The sequence below is a fragment of the Electrona antarctica genome (assembly GCF_951216825.1).
Source record: "Electrona antarctica genome assembly, chromosome: 15".
NCBI lineage: Eukaryota > Metazoa > Chordata > Actinopteri > Myctophiformes > Myctophidae > Electrona > Electrona antarctica.
This window is the reverse complement of record NC_136796.1, coordinates 26,208,491-26,230,941: the sequence shown is the minus strand read 5'-3', so window position 1 is coordinate 26,230,941 and position 22,451 is coordinate 26,208,491. Positions and strand designations below refer to the sequence as shown.

At 42.6% G+C, this 22,451-nt stretch overlaps 1 protein-coding gene across 8 annotated transcripts in view; it reads right to left on the bottom strand.

Annotated features, from left to right (window-relative positions):
- pleca (plectin a) overlaps window positions 1-22,451 on the bottom strand; it is a 127,801-nt gene that overhangs the window by 47,052 nt on the left and 58,298 nt on the right. For 4 of the 8 annotated variants that reach the window (XM_079523067.1, XM_079523069.1, XM_079523068.1 and 1 more), the window contains exon 1: window positions 3,713-4,049. The exons of 3 other annotated variants lie outside the window; for them this stretch is intronic. In XM_079523067.1, coding sequence (XP_079379193.1) covers window positions 3,713-3,866 — 154 coding nt within the window. In that variant the 5' untranslated portion in view covers window positions 3,867-4,049. Of the gene's footprint in view, window positions 1-3,712; window positions 4,050-11,756; window positions 11,822-22,451 lie in introns of those variants that run through there. One more of the 8 variants, XM_079523074.1, reaches the window with a different exon arrangement.

The window sequence follows — 22,451 nt, the reverse complement described above, 5'->3', positions numbered from 1 at the left end:
ATCATGTTTTACGATGACAGCTTTGGCATGAAGGGGAGGGAGCTTGTACACCATCAACCCTAAGGGTAAATTTGTACACTCTCAGAGAGTTAAACTGACTAAAAACTAAACACTCAGGATTTTATTGTGTATTCTTCCTGAGCATTCCTACTCGGGTCGGGGCGTACCCATCCACCACACAGACAGGGGGAGCCGGCTCCCTGCGATAACCCCACCACCTCACCCACCTATCTGTCTCTGTGCACATGATAGCATGCACTACTGGCCCTTTAGAGGAAAGGAATGTTAATAAAATAAAACTTTCTTCATGGTTTATGATCTGATTGATAAGAAAGGAGTAATGGAGTGAATGCAGATGGTTCAGTGGGCTCATAGAGAAGACATGGAATGGAAGCTCTAAGGGCATTATGGCAGCAGATCCCAAAGTGCAATAAAGAGGCCATTATAAAAAAATATGATCTACAAAGCTGTGTTGTTTTAGGGTGGTGTGCAACAGTTAATCGAACTAATAAATGTTATCAATATAAAAAAGAATCAATACTCAATTAGGCCTAAAGAAAATATAGATCTGTACAGATCTGAAACAACAGAGCTTCTTAATACGACACACTTAAGAAGCAGGAGTTAAGCTATAAATCTGGTGTCTGCGAGGTCAGATGTAGAGTTGCCGGCTCCATATATGCAGATCTAGATCCATGTATGGTTATCCAGGGTTTGATGAGGTCAGTGTTGTGATCTTCATATGGAGATCCAGGTGATGATAGTCAGCTCCACATAATGGAGATCCATGTGTTGTACCAACTTGGTTCAATTGCAAGTGTGACTCGGGTCATGGCACCCACACTGGTTATCATGAGACACAATATCCATATATGGACTTTCCCATATATGGGCTTAATATTGATGAGGGTTTGATGAGGTCAGGTCAGATCAACATATGAAATGAATTCTGTATTGGCCATATGGTCGCAATAATAATAACTGTTATAACCAGTACAGTAAGACAGCCTGAGGGCGAGAAGCGACCTTGCCCTAAAGCCTGGCGAGGTGGTGTGCACGCATCCGCCTGGGTGATGGCCGACTGCTGGGTGAGCGATGGCACTTTGGCATGGGGGGGTCAGATCAACATATTGAATGAATTCTGTACTGGCCATATGGAGCGTGTCTTGAGTGTACAGGGTTTAATGAGGTCAGATCAACATATGGAATGTCAGAACAGGTCAGCTCCACATATGGAGATCTAAGGGTGGCAGCAGGGGCAGTGTTTGGGCCTGTTGAGAACTCTAGTTTTCGCCGGGTGCCGGGCTGCACTAATAACTTTGGGGCGGGCCCGTCTAGAGTTTGAATGGACAGGTATCAGTCAAAAAGGAGACATCAAAGAGGAAGGACGTAGATGTAGAGTTGCTGGCCGGCTACATATATGCAGATCTAGGTGATGATCCAGTCTTCTCCATGTATGGCTAGCCAGGGTTTGATGAGGTCAGTGTCCAGTGTTTGATGAGGTCAGTGTTGTGATCTTCCTATATGGAGACGGCCATATATGGAGCGTGTTCATGAGGCGTGACAGACTGGCGGCCATATATGGTGGTGTGACGTGTCACAAGGCGTCACAGACTTGCAGGTTTTCATAGTAATCTGTGACCTACAGTCACAATAATAATAATACTGTTGTACAACATCAATGCGCAAGTATAAAAAAAAGTGCTTAATCAGACTAATTGTCTCATGAGTTATACAAATGTATTGCATTGATTTGTTGATATATAAAACAAATTTAATTGAATAATTTGATTAATCAAAAAAGTCAATATTTGCAGCCCTAATTATAATGTCTCCGCGCATCCAACATGGAACAAAATTAACAGATGACACCAGATGTGACCATTTTTGCTGCAGGAATATGCACCCAAACACCAAATGGAATATATTAGGAACACATTTTGTTCATTCATTTGTGGTTACAAAAGCATGGTATCACTGGGTAATTTGGATGGAGATGAGAGGGGTTCTTCAGCTGTGGTAGTGACAGCCAATAATCCAGGAGGAGAGGATGTTTGTCTCCCTCCTCTGTTGAAATAGGGATACTACTGTACTCCTAATGATTCACATCTCAAATTTTATCTACAATTATTTATCACCAGGCAAATTAAAAATTTGTCTAGAAACTGTATGTAAATATGTCACTGGTGATGTTCTGTCTTTCTTTCCACCTCCTATAGTCAAGAGTTATTATGACAACTGTGGATAGTAGTAAGTAGTAGGTCAACAGTGGCCAACAGGGTTTTGGCTCGTGTTGTTGGACAGTCACTCTCGATTGCTGTAAAATGAAATGTGAGACTCGTTTCCAGGACAACATACCAAAACACACAGAAGCTGGGAGTCCATTGACGTATTATTTATACGTGAGTTGTTGTTGGCTAAAGAAAATACTTGCTCTGTCTGGAGCAAAGGGGACTTCAGGGAGAAAAAAAGAAAACTGTGGGGAATGTTGAGCGGCCCCGTTAGATTTTATACAGTCCAATGATAACGATAATAACCATAATGTTTTACATGACTAGAGTGGAAGAAGGATGCGATAAGAGATGTGGTTAATGTTTAAGCTGTTGCATATGAATGAGGGTCACAGTTAGTTGCCTATACTTTTTCAGACAAAGGATTTCTTGCAGCACCATTGATATACTGAATGTAAAAAATAGGCTGTCCAAAATAAAAAATGTTGTTCTGAATCTTAATAGAACAAAGGTATTTGGCCAATATGCCTATGAACGCCCATTTCTTGTGTACACGTTTCTTGGTGCACTTAAGACTACTTTGCAAAGAGCAATGGGTGTTTGCAAGACAAATATTAGGGCTAGGTCTACTTGTTGATATTGTATTTTGGTGTTATTTTTATAGCCTACTGATGTTGATTAATTGAATACAAAGGACCACAATGGAAACAAGTCCCCGGGACTTTTTAATGTTTTTATGTCTTTTAGCCCAAATGTCTGACTGTATCTCGCACTGTATACATTTCTGTCTAATAAAGTATTCAATCAATCAATCGTCATATAATGATAATCTATATTATGAGACATGGTGAATAAAAAAGTGACTGTGATTGACATTTTTGTCTACACAAGTAGGGCTACTAAAATGAATAACCTAAAATGTATAATACGCTGAGGATATTATCAATAATATCAAATATTATTAATTAGTTGAGGGTAGGCTGCATATTATTCTGTTTTCTCATAGCTTGAAAGCAGTCCTCATGTGGAATGAAAGAGCAAGTGGTAGCCTACGCAGCATTAGGCATAATAGGCAATATCGTTGACTCGTCTCGTTGTCCCCAGTGCTGTGCCGTTACCGTACAAGTAGCCCATACAACTATTCATTGACGGTTGACGCTCGTCTGTAATTAACTGTACCGTTATCGCTGATGTATACTTGGCCGTACGACGGTGTCGACGCTCGAAGAAAGCCAATCAACAAGCGCACAGTAATGCGACTGTGAGCTTGTAGATTTGTTATTTTCGGCGTAATGTTGCATGCCAATCATGCAATGCAAGCATATGCATCAGCCCCCACGCACACGCACTCACTCACTCACACCCACCCACCCCCAACCCTCCCTCGCAAAAGTTCAGAACTCCTCCTATTACACGGAGACGCATGGACAGTCACAGACAGACAGTTGATAATCGAATTCGGACAGCGCTGCTTATCTTACCTGCGCAACACATGCGGCTGTACAGATGGGATCCCACTTCACCACAACCCATTTCGTGGATGTAATTAGCGCGTCCATAAATAATTTCCCGGTCGAAGGCGCCATACCAAGAAGAGTTAGCTGCGATGGCAGTATCTGTGACAAGTTCAGCCATCCTGTTTTGTTTTGTTTTGTTTGCGCGCTGCTGTGCGTAAATACGCACCACCACCGCTGTGGACACGCTTTAAACCCCCCACACCCCAAAACGTAGGCTATGTTCAGTATGCTGCCGCCCGCACGCGTTTGTCCTCTGAGTTCAGATAAGTGTTTCAGCCCTCAGACAAAAAAAAGGAATCCTTTCTCCGAAGCCACATGAAGGAGAGAAAAAAGTGTCGTATCGGATTGCAAAGAGTCAAATCTTCCCTTTCCAGAAAGCCCGGCCCACAGCTGTGTTTAATGAAATGAAGGAGTGAGCGCTGTTCTCCTCCATTCTGCCGCGTGCCCGCTCAGTGCTGCTGCTGTTGGACATGATAACATGGAACAAGAAGACATCCCAGATTAGACCGCCTGCCTCCGTCTGGAGCAGTTTAGGCTACACACTGTTTTAGTTCCACACGAGTTGTCCGCCTCTACGTTAGCATGGCGGTACCAAACATTACATAAGGCACCATGGAATGTTTTAATAGCTTTCAAAACAGAAATGAACTGAAGACCGATCTTTTGGCAGGACAGTTCATAGCCTACTGTATAATATTATTCAAATCACTACCAGACCCCGCCCTCTATACCTTTTCTTCCATATTTCAACTGTAGCCTATTGTGCCCGTGTCTGAAACCGATATAATTCACTCATTCTAGGCCTACTTACTATAGCTACTTTAGGGAGTTATAGGAATAGGCTATTATAGTCCTCAACTGTAATGGTTCGACTGCAGGGCTCAGTGGGCTGGGCAAGTAGCTATACAGTAGCCTATATAGGCTACTTTCGTGATATGAGACTAGATTTTATTATTTAGAAACAATTGTAAATACATTAATAAAATAAAATATATATTAGGCCTATCACATGATGTCAAGGTACGGTCAGAAATATCCGATAATTTATTTATTGTGTCTAACTGTCACCCAGATAGCCTATAGTGAGTGATTACAGATTACATTACTGACTACTCGGTTGCACAGCAAACTATGTGTATATGCCTACAGCATGTGCCATGGGTGATAAATCATACTTTAGGCACATTCATAACAGCTGTGTGTCATAAATAATCTGAACAGAGCAGGCTTGTTTTCACTTTTTTCCATGACATTGGAAGCATTTCATAGACATACAGTAAAATACCCCCCCCCCCCCCCCTTCCCTTATTTGTGCAATAGAGAAGATAAGCATCCCCACATTATTTGCAATACAAGCCAAGTATTTGTTCTAGCACATACACTGTTGGCACCTGTTTCTTTATTCACCATGGGGACCCCTCTTCAGAATCTGAATCACAATTAAACAAATTCAACTACGTATTAAATTCCTTTTTTTAATAAAAGGTGGATTAAAAAGAAAATCAGACTTGTACTCCAAATGTATTTTAATAAGAATAGAAGAACAAACATTGGGTGAATTCATTCCCAAACACGTGTCGACCATTCAAAAGTGTAGATGAGGGAAAATGTCAGTTGTGGGGTTTAAGGATATTGATTTATTGATAGTGCCCAATAGTTCCAAATTTACTTTTTATTCTCAGCTATAGTGACCCAGATTAGTTCCAGGTTACTTTACTAGACTGATAATCACACCATACATTTATAAAATTAAGTATAGGCCTACATAAAGCTCACTTAATTTGAAACCATTCACAATTTAATAATATTGTATAATTGTTTTATTTTACCCTTTTTCATTACAAAAAATAATCATTGTTAAAAACTTACCAACAAATGGGAGACAATGTTTCTGTCAAAAACAGCGAGTATTTGTTTGGGATGTTATATATTTTAAAAACATGTATGTGTAATACCAGTGTTATACCAGTACAGTACTGATATTATCAATCGTGATTATGAGTCCATCTGTTGAATTCTGTGGACCACAATTGCACACTGTTATGAAACAAAAATGAAATTCCTAAAACTAAACCTATGCTTAAGACTATGAGAATTGAGTTTCACATTTTCAAAAAAAGTATTCAAACTAATCAAAACAGAAAATTTAATTCTAACCAAAAGTCACCCTCAATTTGTCCTGTAGTAAAACCTTGAATGTTTGGTTGATGGAGATGGTTTAAAAAAGTCCTGTTTTTGGCAGAGGTAGTTGGTGGTATTTTCCCTGATATGAGAGAGCCAGTTTTGATCAGAAAAGGGAGTTGATGTGACAAGGCTGCCGGCTCTTCACCCTATGAAACATAATCAGACATATCTCAGACGCTGTATCAGCATTGACACTTTAAGCAAAGCACATGCAGTATCATTTATTCTTGAAGACATGCCAAGTTGCTGGAGAGGATCGATGGAGCGTTAACACTCAGGAGTGTGTTGCCTTGTGTTGCACCTGTGTATGTGTGGATTTGTGCACATGTCTTTGTTGTCAGTAGGTCATTGTGAAAGGCATGGCGGGAGGTCAGGATACAATGGTTGTCCCTGAATGGGCGGTCCGTGCTCTTCAAATATCTCATTATAGTTATACAGACAAGTTACGACCTAAGAGACACAGCAACAGAGTAATACCTAATGTATCAGGCTTTAAGCCTAAACCTGAATCCATGCCAACTCAAAATAATGACTTGGCGTTCACCAGACCGAGCCACCTTGTCTCTAGTGCCCTCCACTGCTCTAATGTTTGATGCCAACTTGGGTGTGTCTTCCTGGAAGGACGGATTAAATTCACAATCAAGAATGGTTCCATAAAAGTGCATTGCAATCTTCTAATCTCCCGAGACCTTAGAGAGCCTAATAAAATACTGTTGACGGAAATCTCAAGGCAAAAGAACAGTAAAAGCACAACAAGTGTGGAGAGAAGACTTCAGGATTCCTTTTCAGGTTGCAGCACAGGCATTAAGCACAGGCAACACTACAATATATACTATCCCACAGTTTAGGAGAACACAGATGAGGAGGGGCCCAAATCAACTGAAAGCAGATGATTTACAACCTACAGTATGGTCATTATGGTCTGCTACTTAAATTACTACACAAACTCTCAGCTGCAATCATTACAATCACACGCTCAGAGCAAATTACTCTTTCCTTATTCAGCCACGCACGCATGCACGCACGCACGCACGCACGCACGCACGCACGCACACACGCACAAACACACACACACACACACAAATTATTACTCTGATTGTTTCTGAGGTCTTGAGGATCAGATCGGGAACACGTGGACACAGCTTAGCAGCAACTATAAGTTTGTTATGTTATGTCTGTATCCAGGATACACAGACATCCCAACCCCCACCTCTTTCCTGTGTTGACCATACCATCATCACCTGACCTTTGCGTGTGGCAGGGCTGCAGATCATTCTGTGTGCTTTTTTTAACCTGGCTGGTAAATCCCCTTTGCCCCAGAGCCACCTTCCCCCTTAATGAACGACACCAAAGGCACCTTGTTACAACAAACTACAGCCTTGCTGCTTTACACAAGTACTCTTGGCCAGGCCAGGTTTTGTCTGCCCAATGTCATGCAGCACGTGACATCCACTCTACGCACCTTTCCTTTTGTTTGAACGTGTAATGTCAACAGAAAACCTATACTGCTGTCTACCACCTCTATGACAAAGTAAAAACATGGCTCAAACTCATTTAATGGCAATATAATTGTGCAACAGTAAGTCTCGATCGCTACGAGTCCAATCATGAAACCTGGTTTCTTCACATGCAAATCAGCTGAATATCAACATAGTGTAGAGATGGCATTGTGCCTACTGCCTACTTTACAACACAAAGCTTGCCTGCCATTTACCAGTCAAACCTCTCTTCCTGGTCACATTCTATCAGCCACAACCACAGTTAGGCATATTGTATGGTTCTGATCAGTGCAGATTCCCTAACAGCAAATTGATGCATAGCTCCTTTCTTTTCTTCTTTGTCATCTAAGCACATTTTATTTTCTCTCTTTTTTGCCTAATAAGCACTGAAGTGAACGTTTCCTTTTTCAACAGTGCGCACTGCGCAGATCCTTTCCTCAAGTTGCACTGCCTAGTCATTGTTTTGAAAGTTACCTCTCATGCCATAACATCAGCTTTAGGCGGGCCCTCCTTGACTTCCTGTGCGTGCGTGCGTGCGTGCGTGCGTGCGTGCGTGCGTGCGTGCGTGCGTGCGTGCGTGCGTGCGTGCGTGCGTGCGTGTGTGCGTATGCGCATGGGTGGGCTTATGCAGAGACCAGAGAGACTCATAATGATAAACCTGTCATCACTACACCAAAGCCATTTCACACTGCCTGTGTACAATACCTGGGCATTGTTCAACAATATAAAGTTATCTCCCAAAAATAAAACTGAAGGCAACGGTCCTCTCAAATAACACTTTTATCCTTTAAAGTTGGCCTCAGGTGATGTCTAGTTTTAGAATTAGTAGTAGATGCCATAGATGTATGTTAAGTTGCGTTATTATCATATGCCACTTCACTGAATGATTAAGCATTTTCTAACTATGTACAGTGTCTGTTAAACAGGTTTTCTGACAGCACAACCATAACATGGGAGGGAGGGAAGAGGACTACTATTGTCCTCATTCCACACCTGCAGACTTTCACCCAGGCATCCTGTAATTTGCCTTGGGGTGTGGCTGATTTGGTTACCTGCAGCCACAGATGTACTGGGCATGTACTGTACTTTTGGAGCTATTTGGAGGCCACCATCGTGACGAGCTCTGTCAACAGTAAATTATAAATCAGCAAGGTGTGTCTGTCGCTAAACACCACATACCTGAGAGGTAACCATTAGGTTGGTAAGTGAGCAGATTGCATTCTGATCTCCCACTCCCCTAAAGACAGATTGTCTGTGTGAAAGGGTATAGGCCAGCTGGGGCCTGTTGAACATTTTTATAAACAGGCCAGAGTGAGCACAACTGTTGTTGAGAGAGTCTCAAATGTCAAACAATTCCTGCATTAAAGATTCATCCTGCTAAATCCTGCTCCATACAAAATGACATGAACACAAAAGTAGAAATACTATATACGTCTTTAAGACATAATGCAAAGTAAATTACAATCAGACAGACCTAAACATCAAAACATAGTTGAGTGTAAGTAATATCCTAAAATCCTACGTCATCACATTTCCACCAGCATTTACAGGGTTAACTACACCACTCTCTACACGGCAGGAAACTGAGAGGGGAGTGTTGGGAGAAAAAAAAACGAGGGGGTGAGGAAGAGATACAGGGGAGTGTGCATCACGACAAAACACAGCGAGAGAGAAACGAGAGAGGAGGCACAAACGCTGAAGACAACCATTGGGTACCGGTTTGCCACAGAGGAAAACAACTACTTTGATCTACCAGGCACAAAATACTAGCACCAGCAGCGCTCCTTAAGTAAGACTTGTAACTAAGCCTGTCTTACCTTGCTTCTTACGTAGTCTCCACTGCCAAAAGATGTATAGAGTAACGACGTGTCCCACAACCACCAGGGTTGGGAACACATTTCCAAGGGGGCTTGCCGGCATCGGGCCTGGGACAGAATGGAGACTCACAGGCTCCAAGGACAGGTGGGAGGGTTGGGGTGAAAGGTGAGGGAGGGTGGAGGAAGGGAGGTGGGGAGGGGGGCGTCTAGGGGTGTGGTGCCATCCAGGACTTTAAAACAAGAGCGGTGGCCAAGTTGCTCGCGACTTTTACAAGAGTGAGCCGAGTGGAGCGAGCAGTGCAGCCCGCCTCCCTCCCTCGCTCTTTTTCCCCCTGCCAGTGAGTCAGTCCTCTCTGGCTCCAGCAGTGGCTGAGCTCCCTCCCCTCTTTCTCCCTCTACCCTCGCTCTCTTTTCTCCCTGCAGGAACGTTCTTTTCTTTCTATAATTCTTATTCTTAGTTATTTAAAACATGTTTTTTTCTTCACAACTTTTCTCTAATTACAAGCGCTTTGCAGTGTTCAATAGCAGGTTCTAGTCCTCTTTAGCGACTCCACTTGGCCATTGCGAGAGGCTCTCTGCATTTCCCAGTACCAAGCTTCCCGCAGCCTATCTGCAGCAGTTAATAATATATGAGGCTGTTTTGTGTAATACACACACTCACAGACATACACATATCTCTATCTCTCAAGTCAGCATTGATAAGGTCAGCACTGATAAGGAGATCAAATACAGAACACATAAACCTTGCTTCCAAGTTTACTGTTAAAAAAGTCCATATAGAACGTTTTGCCCCTTGACAAAGCCCCTTGCAGTTATTTTCCAACCCACTTTATGAGTCATGTATGATCCAAGTCCTTCCCCCTTTTCTCTGTGTTTGTATTAAACCATGACTCCCATTTTATTTTCCCTCACAGTATAGACAGACAGCTCGCCATCAATCCAGTTTCATCGTGTGGCTTAATTTGAACTTTTCTGAATGCTAATTGCTTCCTTATGCTGGGACAGCATAGCACATGCGGCATGCCCATTGCCCATAACCTTCCCAGAAGCCTGCATAAATGAATAGTGTTTGACCACCAACCAGTGAAAAGCCACCAAAATAAAAATGGTAATGGTGGTTAAAAATAATCTCTTTGAAACCTTCTCCGTCACTCAGTCAATAGGCTTACCCTATACCATTCTTTTTAGGACATCCCCTGTTATTAAAATTAAATAGTCAGTAGACAGTAATATTAATAATATTAAATCTCTCTCTCCTTATTTTGATGTGCATCATCAATACAATTATTCTGTAACTGTAACCATGTATTTCTGTACTGCAAATTTCTAAATTACCACTATTCTGTAGTTGTATAGGGTTATACAGTACAGACTCATTCTGTAACCTTTGTACATCATGTACAGAGACACTACATTATTAGGCAAAGCTTTTGGTGCATATACTTTCAACAAACAAACCCTATCTACTGACCCTCCCTAAGCTGTGTGCACACACCCATATACATTATGTCCAAGATCAAAAGCTTTACGCAGTACACAAACTGACATTTGCCTCAATTTGCAAAACACAGCCAGCGAGCCAGGAGAGTTTTAGCTTCAGCACCGCAGAGTGTCAATTACACCCATAATACCATGCTGAAACCTGGCACCAAGACTAGTGTCATAGTTGCAAAGGGATGGCGACACAATGCAACATAACAGCCGTCTCCCATTAAAAAAGCCCAAATAGATCTAATGACATCACATGTGTCGTGCTCAATGTTAGTGTATAAACAAAACAGTGGTTGACCACAAAGAGTAGACCTTCAACAAACTATAGTATGACATTTCCAAATATCTAGCAAACAGTTAATGCAGGTAAAGCATGTGCCACCAAAAAGATACTTGTGAAACATCTTGGGCCACTTAGAAACTATATCTCAGACGAACATGAAACATATCAGTTGAGATAAATAAGAATTAAGAAGCGACAAATGCTTCAAGGACCATGTGCTTTGACGCTGACCGTGTTAATTCGCCAGTTCATAATCAGGAAGATCTCATTTGATCTGTGCATATACATGTCAACCAAATATCTGGATCGTAATAAAAGTGATAATGAAAGAGAATACAGTGTGAATATCAAGCAGTGGAATAAAAGCAATAAATACAGATGTTTGGCTATAGCAGTTTAACCTCTCCTACCACTCCCACAAGGGTGGAGTCCGCCCACTACTACTGTCCTCACATGGTAGGATGCTTGTTCAATCACCCCCTACGGCAGTAGAGGTCCTATCTTCTCACATTGACTGCAAGTATTGTGAGTAGTACAAAAAAAGTTATTTTGACATCAGTCAAAATATCAAAACAATAATAAGCTCTAAACAACATACCAATAAAGGGAATGGGACAGGTGACATGCATCACCACGTTTTCCTTACTGTCACCATCTCAAAGCATCCTTACGAGCAATGATACAAAGTCCAATAGGGCCTGTCCCTACTACAAAAGATAAAACAATCCACTTACCATGTGGTCTTTTTCGACAACAAGAACAACAGCAAACGTCCATCTTTACTCTGCCCGTTCGTGTCTTTCAAGCATTATTCTGAACTAATACTGCAAGGATTCACATCTGACCTCAAGACACTGCACACTGATGAAAACCAGGGGGGCGTGCTTGAAAAGGAATGAAGGAAGAAAAAAGAAAGAAGGGAAAAAAAATCTGGAAGTGGGGTTGGGAAATAAAAACTAGACAGCCGCGCAAGTTGGATTTAATTTGTTCCGTTCGCAGTGGAAAGCACTGCATATCTCGGGTGCTGTGACGAACAGTACTGGGCGAGAGCCATTTGCAGGGCTGTATAAATACTAGGGGACACATTTCATTTTCTTACAGGATGGAGACAAAGAGCGGAAAATGTGGATTTGCCAGCCAGCTACCATAACAAAGGTTTGTCTGTGGGAGACATTTAAAAAACCTAGGAAATGAGTGAAAATGTGCTGAGAATAGCCAATCACAATGTACTGTGTGCTGGTCAGAGCAGTGGCTCTGGTACACGGCTTGAGGGCTTTAATAGCACATCAATGTATTTAAATCGGCACAAGTGATCAAAAACCCTTTACAAATTGGGATTAATTAAGTGCTACTTTATATAATCAAAAGTTATATTAGAAATAATGAACAATTAAACTTGTAATGGTGTGTCCAGGCAACAGATGCTAGTCATTGTCGGCATGCTATTTATAAACTGTACATTATATTATATATGGCACCCTATAGGAATGACCCTCACTTTCGTGAATGCAGGCAAATCACCCATGATGAGGGAGGGGGCAGACTGCTATTGGCAGAGAGGTTGGGGGGGGACCAGCCAGTCAGGGCCTCCCCCCCTGCCCACGCCCCCTGCGTTAAACACCAGGGAACATGATGATCCCAGACACCCACAGACACAGCGTGGGTCTTTACTCCAAGTCTTAGAAAGCTACGAGCTATAATTTGCTTCAGTCTCACTCCCTATATGTAGTAAGTCTACGGTTGCAATAAATGCATGCATGCATTGGAAACTTATTTGGGAGTTACAAATTACAAATGTGCACTACAGTAAACATTTATGGATGTCTAAAAATCACATGCTTTGTCAAAAGCCCTTACATATAAGCCCATATTTATAACTGATACACTAGATCCAAGAGGCACACCCAAACCTGTGCCATGCTCGCTGGTCCTACAGTATCTCATCCCAAGGCAACACTATCCATAAGGTAGGTCTGTGGTGACATCTCTTGGTAAGAAGACAGAAGTGTACGGACAGTAATTGCTTCCTACCTTGGCCCTGTTGGATCAATGCTTCCATGATATCTATGACATGAGTCATTTCCATCCTAGCAGTCATGCTTCTTGGCGCTGAATTCTCTGAATTAACCTATCACTTGCATACGTACATGTATCAGAAAGTATGATACTAACCAAAGCTCTGCTATGTGCTACTGTTGTCACTGCATGTACAGTATGCACAGCCCTTCTAAATGTTGGGGTTTAACGTTCAGCAGGCTGGGCTTAAACAGGGAGTACTGCAGGCCAGATTCAAGGTGGCAACTGCCACATGTTCCCATCTGGAACGCTCTGCAGCTTTGCCCTCTCGCGTGGAGGCACGGGAGGAAGGAAAAGTTGACTGTGGCTTAATTGGACTCACATTTCCCGATCTTTGCTTAGTCATATATCAGCCCTGAGAATGGAAAGTTCTCAGGCAGGCTGTGCACCCAGGGAGGGTCTGAGAACAGGCTAAATGCTGCAGCCTACAAACCATCACTTTTTCATCATTACAATCATTCATAAAAGAGACCAAACTAGTGCAACATGGAAATTCCATACTGTGTTTCTGACAATAGGATGGCCTTGTGCTTATAGTAAGCCACAGGTTCGATGCCCCTCCCCTCTCACATACACACCAAAGCCCTTAAACTAAAAGAAAAACATCACCATAATTAAATTGTAAATAAAAATGGTCTGATAGTGCCTCACGCAACTGCCACATACTGTACAAGTAAGCAGAGTATACTATATGTATATTTGTACACTGTGTACTACAGTACTACAGCCAGGACCATGTGCTTCAAGGCACTGTGGTCTCTAGTAAAGTATATGTGCTAATTTCCCAGCAGAGGGCAGCAGTACAGCCATCACATCTTCAATCATCCCTACTGGAATTTAGAAATATGCAGATCAGAATAGGCAACAACCATATACCATACAAGACTTGTTTATCTGGAATGGATACAGACCTCGACAGAGAATGTGTTGTAGTTTCTACGACCTGTAGTAAAAATCTGTCTGTGGATCTGACTTGACAAAAGCCTTGATTCAGTTCTACTTCTAACACAAAGAAATGGATTTTGAGGTGCAACTCATCTCAAGATAAAGCATTTCTCAGGCAATATCTTATTAAACTGCGAGTTAAAATATACAGTGTGAAGTGTGAACACTGACGTTTTAACCTTTGAGATCAATCACCAATAACCAATATGAGATTAGATTACATTTACCTGGGACAGCAAGTTGTGGAAGAGTTTTAAAAGATAGGTTTTAAGATACTGTGCATGTACTGTGAACATGTTTTTCCATATATTACAGAGATGGTTGTGCTTATCCTGTAATATATACAGTATACAGCGTACTGCATTATAGCCTATACAGTTTGTGTGTGTTTGTTGTTAATTGTAGTCATAGTGTCTTGATCACTTTCACTGTTTCATGTCCTTTTTGTAAATTAAAAATGTTCAATAAACAGATTGTGGGGGAAAATAATGTCCACACACTACCCAGCAGAAACTAATAGGATCACAGTGATATAGCATGTCACTTGTCATGCATCGCAAGTGGAATTTGCATTCCTGCTATGCAAATTCTAAAGATGAGTGAAAATAACTTCATACTGCATGTAATGAATCGTCCATTACGTTTCAGGCGTGCACTTAACTCATTCACTCCCAAGAATAGAAAATAAATAAATAAATATTTAATTATATATACTATATTTAATAAATACCCTTTGTTTTTGCGATAATGATGCGATAATAATAATATATTAACTGTAAAATATGTGTAGACATTGAGGGTGGGATAATAAGCGTAGAACCTTGGCAGAGTACTTATGAATAGTCTGTGGAAGTGTGGAGGCAAGTGGAGTGCTGGTAAGCTCGGCACTAGCAACCAGACACCACGTCAACCCTATTCTGATTCTGGTAGTGGATTTATTTTTCTTCTTTACAGAATCAAATGTTTTTATTCCATTAAGCGATTATAGTGCAAACTGCAAAGCAACCAGTCTGTCATTGACTCATTCTATTACTGTCATTGATAGGTCACACCTGCATCTTTGCACGTAAATCATCAAAGATGTGCTCATGCCACAAACTCAATGTGGCATGTATTTCTTGCCATCAGGAGTATGATAGACCTCCATCAGGCAAGAATTCTCTTTGACGCCTATAAAGGCCTATATTCATATAATAGGTCCTCACTAATAATCATGATAAAATGGCACCATTTTTTCTACTCAGGGCTGTGGGCAGTTCAGAAACCCGTCCACCAGTGACATCATCGTTAGGCAGAATATTTTTTAAACAAAAATGTTTACATTTTTGTTATAGTGAGAACGATGGCTTCCATTTTCGCATTGCAACTTTTCAGGACTCGAAAGCCTGCAGTTTCTATTAGCTTGGATTCCCCATCGATGATGTCACTGGTGGACAGGTTTCTGAACTGCCCATGAGACACAGACAGAGTAGGAAAAAATGGTGGCATTTTAATCATGATTATTAGTGAGGAAAAGTGGTGAAGTGGTCCTTTAACTAGCCTACAGTAAAAGTGAAGAGAGCGTGCAGGATTGTTTTTTGCATTGACCCTTAAGGTCTTTTTCTTTTGTCCGATAGCATTCACACTTGGCGTGCAAAAGATCTTTCTAGCTCCAAGTAAGATAAGATCTGTAGAATTATTTGACAAACGATCTAGCACCTAGCACTGATTACATAACATGCATTTTACAGCTTTCTACCGGTAATTCATTCCCCCACTCAGCTGAGAGCAGGAGTATAGAGTAGCGAGGAGAAAGTATGCCTTTGTAAATATTTGCAGTGTACATAAGACAGAACAGACTTGTAGCATCACTGGGCACACAGAGGAGCAGATGCATGGGGGGGGGGGGGGGGGGGCACTGGATCAGCACACAGTACAGTCAGGGTTCGATTTGCAAAGAAAACAGAGGGAATATGGGGGGGCCCGGGGGGGGGCATTTTCTTATCCACGTATGCCCTATATACATTGTTATACAACAATAGCAGATCTATAAGCTCACAATGTGTCGCATTGCAATGCAGACAGAGAGCTTGTAGATCAGCAATTTTCCCTTTTTTATATTTAAAAAGTGAAGAATGTTTAAGATTTTTTTTAAATTTGCTGAAGATAAGGACAGCAGGGTTCTATGAAACATATCAGACATATATTTCCCAAAAAGTAAAAACAACAGGATAAAAATATATATTTAATTCACTCTGACCACAAGTATGACTAAAATATCTCACCCAGCAATAAAAAAAGATTAACCAAGGGGGGATATACAAAAAAGAGGCATGGACTTAACCCCATCCCCCCAGCAAATCGAACCCAGAGTACAGTACACAGCAGTGCAGTACGGTACAGCACAGCTCAACTTACACTAAAGCTCCATTCCTTTTTTGAGCACAGCTACTGTATGCACGTGGCCACTGAAACAGACAAAGTTGCACTGCCAAATGCAGAAATAAAAGTACTATACAGCACGGTGCTATGCTATTGTATCGATGGTTTCAGGTTGGCCTCTGTGCGAATTTCAAAGTGTGTGTGTGTGTGTGTGTGTGTGTGTGTGTGTGTGCGTGTGTGCATGTTGAATATATGCAGGAGGAGAAAATGTGTAGAAAAGCTCCAGCATCTTGGCAATCCTCTGAACATTGAGACATCATAGAAACACAATTAAAAAATGTACAAGCACATTCTATAAGGCAATTCATAAAGGCAAATGATAATGTACTGTAAATAGAATTAGGTGAGAAACTGTTAACATTTAATATAAAATATAAACATTTTACATTAGCCATGCAGCATGCAAGCAAGCAGTAGCAGAACAGTGCAATTCCCTTCATCATTCCTCCTAAAGATGACATTCAATTAGCAGACTGCTGGTTATTGTTAAGCTCTATCGAAAATGACAAGCCCATTATTTGTATCACTACTAAATCAAATCATCCCGCGTTCACCCTCCCACGCATTCACAAACAGAAAGAGTATGCATAGCAACGCCTGTATGCTGCAGGAAAAGACAGGAAGAGGAATGAATAGACAGGAGGAGGGAAAAGGAACTAGATTGGGCTCGAACCTTCCAGGGAGTCTGGCCAGACCTTCTTGACCTCTTGTTCCTCATCGGGGTCTTCTGTGAGGAAGCCCCAATCTCCATGAGGCAGATTGGTCTTCAGGACATCGATGGGGCTATCAGAGGAGACAAAGGGGCTGGCAAAATGTGCCTCAAAGGCCTCAGCCTTCTCTTGCTCGAGTCCAAGCTCAGGTACCATGTCAGTAACCATTACTGAGGAGGAGGACATCTGTATGTAGGTATGTGACTGGGAGATGACTTCGGTGTCATTTTGTTCCTCCACTACTGTAACTGTTTCCTGCGTAATCTGCATACTGGACGTTTCAGGACAAACAGCATTATGGTTCACTCCTGTCTCCTCCGACAGGTTTGTGAAGTCATCTGCGACTGGCGATGGAGGGCTTGGTAGTTCATAGTCGGAATCTGACTCAGGGGTCTCAGCTTTGGCCGCAGGAACGTGGGTTTCTAACTCGTTGTCCACAAGCTCTTTGGGTTCTTCCAGGATGTCAATCTCAGCGTCACATAGCACCTCAACAGGAACATCTTCAGTGGACACTGCCTCGGTGACCACTTCTTTAACAACATCCTGTTCCTCTACTTTGGGTTCTTCAACCAAGGGGGCTGGTTGGGAGTCTACCTCCACAGGTTCATCTGGCTTAACTTCAGTAATGATCTCTTCAGTGACTTCAGCAGGTTCCTGCAGAACTGGCATAGGTTCATCTTCTTCTTCATCTTCTTCATCATCATCATCATCATCGTCGTCCTCATCATCATCATCGTCATCGTCGTCATCTTCTTCTTCATCTGCTTCCTCTTCCTCTTCCTTGCCACCTTCCAACACATCTTGGATCAATTCTTCTGAATGCACTTGGGTTATAGCCCCCTCTTCTTCCAATACTGTCTCTTCTACAGGCTCAGGCTCTTCAGCGACCTCAGGTGGCTCAGCAGAAACAACCTCTTGAACTATTTCCTCCTCCACAGCGTCCTCCACAGCTTCCTCCACAGCTTCCTCCACAGCGTCCTCCACAGCTTCCTCCACAGCTTCTTCGACAGCTTCTTCCACAGCGTCCTCCACAGTTTCCTCCACAGCGTCCTCCACAGCGTCCTCCACACTTGGAGCTGGGACCTCTGGCATCACCTCTGGCTCCACTTCTGTCTCCACCGCAGACAGAGCCTGTGGCAGCTCCTCAGGGATCTCTGGTGTGCTGGGAGCCTCAACAGGGACTTCAGAGACTGGTTCATCTGCAGGGATTTCTGGTGTGCTGGAAGTCACAACAGGGACCTCAGAGATTGGTTCCTCTGCGTCTTCAGAGGTAAATACTGGAGCCAGGGCTGATTCAAGGACCTGGTGAACAGCAGGAACCTCCTCTGAGATCTCTGGCATGCTGGCAGCCACTTCAAGGATTGGCTCCTCTGCCGGGGTGACCACAGGAGCAAGCGTTGGTTCAATGACCACTGGAACCTCCTCAGGTACCTCTGGAATGATGGGAGCCGTGACAGGGACTTCAGGAGTTGGCTTGACCGCAGGAATGAACGGTGGTGGCAGGGTTTGTTCAGTGACCTGCTGAACCTCAGGCCAAGTTGGAACTTCCTTGGGGATCACTGGGACTCTAGAGGTTGGTGGTTTGGGCTCTCTAACTGGGGCAGCATTTCTACTCTCAGAAGAAAACTGAGAGCCTCTGAAACCTCTCTTCTGGCCCTCCTCGGGCATGCGCTCCTCGCCTCTACGGACGCCCTGGCCCCCGCCCTGGCCTCTCCTGAAGAAAGTCTGGGTCTGAGCACCAGGCTCTCCAGGAGGGGCACGGGACTGGTAGGAGCCCCTGAACCTCATTGGGGGCTTGTCAGATTCCTCTTCCTCTTCCCCGGGTCTCTTGTGGCGGTAGCGTTGACGGTCCATCATGCCCTGCTGGCTCTCTCCAACTTCCGCCCTGGGTTTGGGAACATAGGATGTGGGGCCTTCCACCGTCTGAGTCCCCACCCGATTAGCCCGTCGCATCACATCCAGAGTGAAGGCAGGGCGACGCACACGTTGCAGGGAGGAAGGAACGATCTCGGGGGGCAGGTGAAGGTACTCACGCAGGTACACAATGCCCTCATTGGTCAGATAAAAGTAAGCATGTTTCCAAGCGAAGGTCTCCCTGACATAGCCCCTGGACTTGAGTGAGCCCATGACACGAATCACCTTTAAGTTGGCAATGCCTTCCAGGTTAGGATGCATGCACTGAGGACGGCTGTCCTTCTTCGCCACCATGACGCCATCCCGGAAGAGGAGCTCATAGATGGCCCTCAAGTCGACTAAGGGCATTACCATTCCGGCCACCATTTTGTCTTCTTAAAATTTCTTCAAGGGCCTGATCAACTTTCAAAACAGAAGAAAACAAACTTGTCACACCCAGATATAGGCTAGCAAAACCTATAGCTGTCAATGTCCTGAGACATCACAAAAACAAATCAAACATTTGCAACATAAAGAAGTTTTCATACAAATACTTGCTCTATATATGCTCTATGACGAAAATTCTTGGAATTATTATTTTTCAATCAGTGTCTATCAGAAGTTACAAAACACATGAGTCAGCACAGAGAAACAGCAATTCTCACAACCCCTCCTACCTTTTTATGTGTCTCGATTGAAGGAGACGCAGCCTGGACAAGAGTCGAGACGGAAGAGAGAGAAAGGGGAGAAGCCAAGTATGTGTATGGAAAGCAATAGAAAAGAAGGGAGCCAAGCAGGAAGAGAACGCAAAAGAGGTAGAGAGTGTGACACACCCCCTCAGCACTACAGCACATGTGTTCGTACACTGTGTACCTAAAGGGGAACCCCTCCCCCTCCACTGCCTTGACACACCCCCTTTAGGGAGCCCCGAGCAGAATGGGCAGGAGTCCAAACACGAATAAAGCTCACATATACAGTAGAAGTCCTGTGCTTAACAGTAGCACATATTCACAATTCAGTTCCCTACAACCATTATCAGAGTTAACTTTGAATCTTTTTTTGCACTTGATAACTTAACTTAAGTAACAGGCCAAGTTAAAATGAAATGAAATGTCCATTGTGTAGGAAGTTTGAAGCAGTTTCAACAATGGGGAAAACTCTCTGTTTACAGAGCAGGTGGGAAAATACAAGCTGTGGTACTTTATGAAACTGGGAAAAGTTTGCCTCAACACTATGCTAACAAGTTGCCTCTATGTACTGTACAGTGTCCATGCATGTGCACATGTATGTCAGTGCAAGCACATGTGAGCTCTTCAGTGGAACAGCATGTTCCACTCCCAACCCTATAACTGGGGGAATTCATACTGAATGTAGGCCTACATTTAAAATACTTTTGGTGTTATATGGAAGTTCATAATCCTTTTTCTGATTATTAGGTCAACTCATAACATAAGTACAAATTGATCTTGAGAGTGACATACAGTGTGCAATAGATTCCTGATATACCTATATACTTGTTCAGGGTGGGAGAAGGGAATTATCTTCACATATGCTGACCCTGACAGCTTGGCTAATCTCAAGTTCACATTTTAACTTGAAGATAATGTGTTCACTTATGCAAATATATGCTACAGAACAGGCTGTGTGCAGAATGTCAGAGAGTTCCATGTTGTCTGTTGAACTGGTCTGAACACATCCCAAGCGTTTGACACGTGGACAACTAGCATGTGTTTTTTGGTTTGCTTAACTATACTGGACTACTAAAGTACATTATATTACACTGACTTCTAGACTTTTAATCGCAAACAAGGAACAGATCCAGCACATATCCCATTGTGGGAATGACTTTAAAAGCCAGTCTACAATCAGGATGTCACATACTGTATTTTTTTAAACTGCACTCCATTTTTCTCCACATTTATGTAATTCCTTTCCACATTTGCTATGACAAAAAAGGTCCAGGGGCAATTCCTCTTTTCTGCACACTAGGCTGCTCATTCTGACCTCTGGTAATTAATAGGAATCTGCATACCCATGCCAACCACTGTGCCTGGCTTCCCAGAGAGAGGCCTTCATTTAACCAAAGGCTAGAGGCAAGATTTTGCCAAGGTGGCGCTTACTCGTACGTGTCCTTATAGCAGGTAACACACGGTTATGGTGAGGTGCTGATGACTGGGAATGAACTTAAAAGAAGAAAAACGTGTTGCACACTCTAGGTCCATATGCATTAACCTCATTGATGACGTTTCGGCCTACAGGTTTACTTCAAAATCAACAGATTTGCTATTTTGTAATTTACTATGTCTGAAAGCAGATAATAAACAGCTATTAAAATATAACCCATGCCAAATACATTTGAGTACATTTTAACAGTGTACTATTCAGGCTTGAAACAAAAATATATTCATGGTAAGGGAGAAAGCTGGCAACCAATCAAGTACCCTAAAGGAAATGCATTTCCCAAACGGCCTTGTAACTGAAACAGTAGCCACAGTCCAGCTGTTGCAATCGCAGAGGGAGCAAACAGTTGCGAGTTTTGCAACTGGATGGTTGACATTTCAAATCGCTGGGCCAACTTGGGAAAGATAGTGAGATTGTGAAGAGGTGACATGCTTCACTCAGACCCCTATTCCACCAAAATAACTTTGATTCTAAAACCGGTTCTGTTCAGGATTCTTGAACCCTTGGTGCTTTCTAGTATATGGTAAATGGTAAATGCTTCTAGCAAACGCATTTCCAACAGTTTTAAGCGGATACATGGTAATCAAGGATATGTCACTCAGGTTGTAGGCATTAATGCTTAGCTTGATAGACCTGAATTTCTATTTTATCCTGCGGGGGAAATTCAGTTGTCAATGGCAGTTACAGTTTCCTAAAGTAAACTTTGCACGCATATTTAGAGGACCAATATTGGATATCAGGAAAGCCCTTGAAGGATATGTATAGAATATTTAAAGTGGAAAAGCATGTGTCATTTGAATAACTTGGATCATGAGGAGGAGCTGCTGTTATACATCGGCAACACATTCATACCATACCATACCATACCATACCATACCATACCATACCATACCATACCATACCATACCATACCATACCATACCATACCATAAGAACTGGCCAAGGGACGGCAGTTGTACTTGGCTCAGAGCCAGTGCAATGAGCACAATAAAGGCATTCATGATCTCGTGCTGCTGAAATGGATACATGACAAACGCATGTTGTGGCCCTGCTACTCTCCATTGCTGGGCGGTCAACATGTCAGCCATGTGATGACGAATGACTTTATAAAAAATGCAATGCAACAAAAACTTGATGATCCCGACCAGAAATAGAACCATTGAAAGGTCACTTGGAACACCCAAGTATGAAAACCTTTGGGAT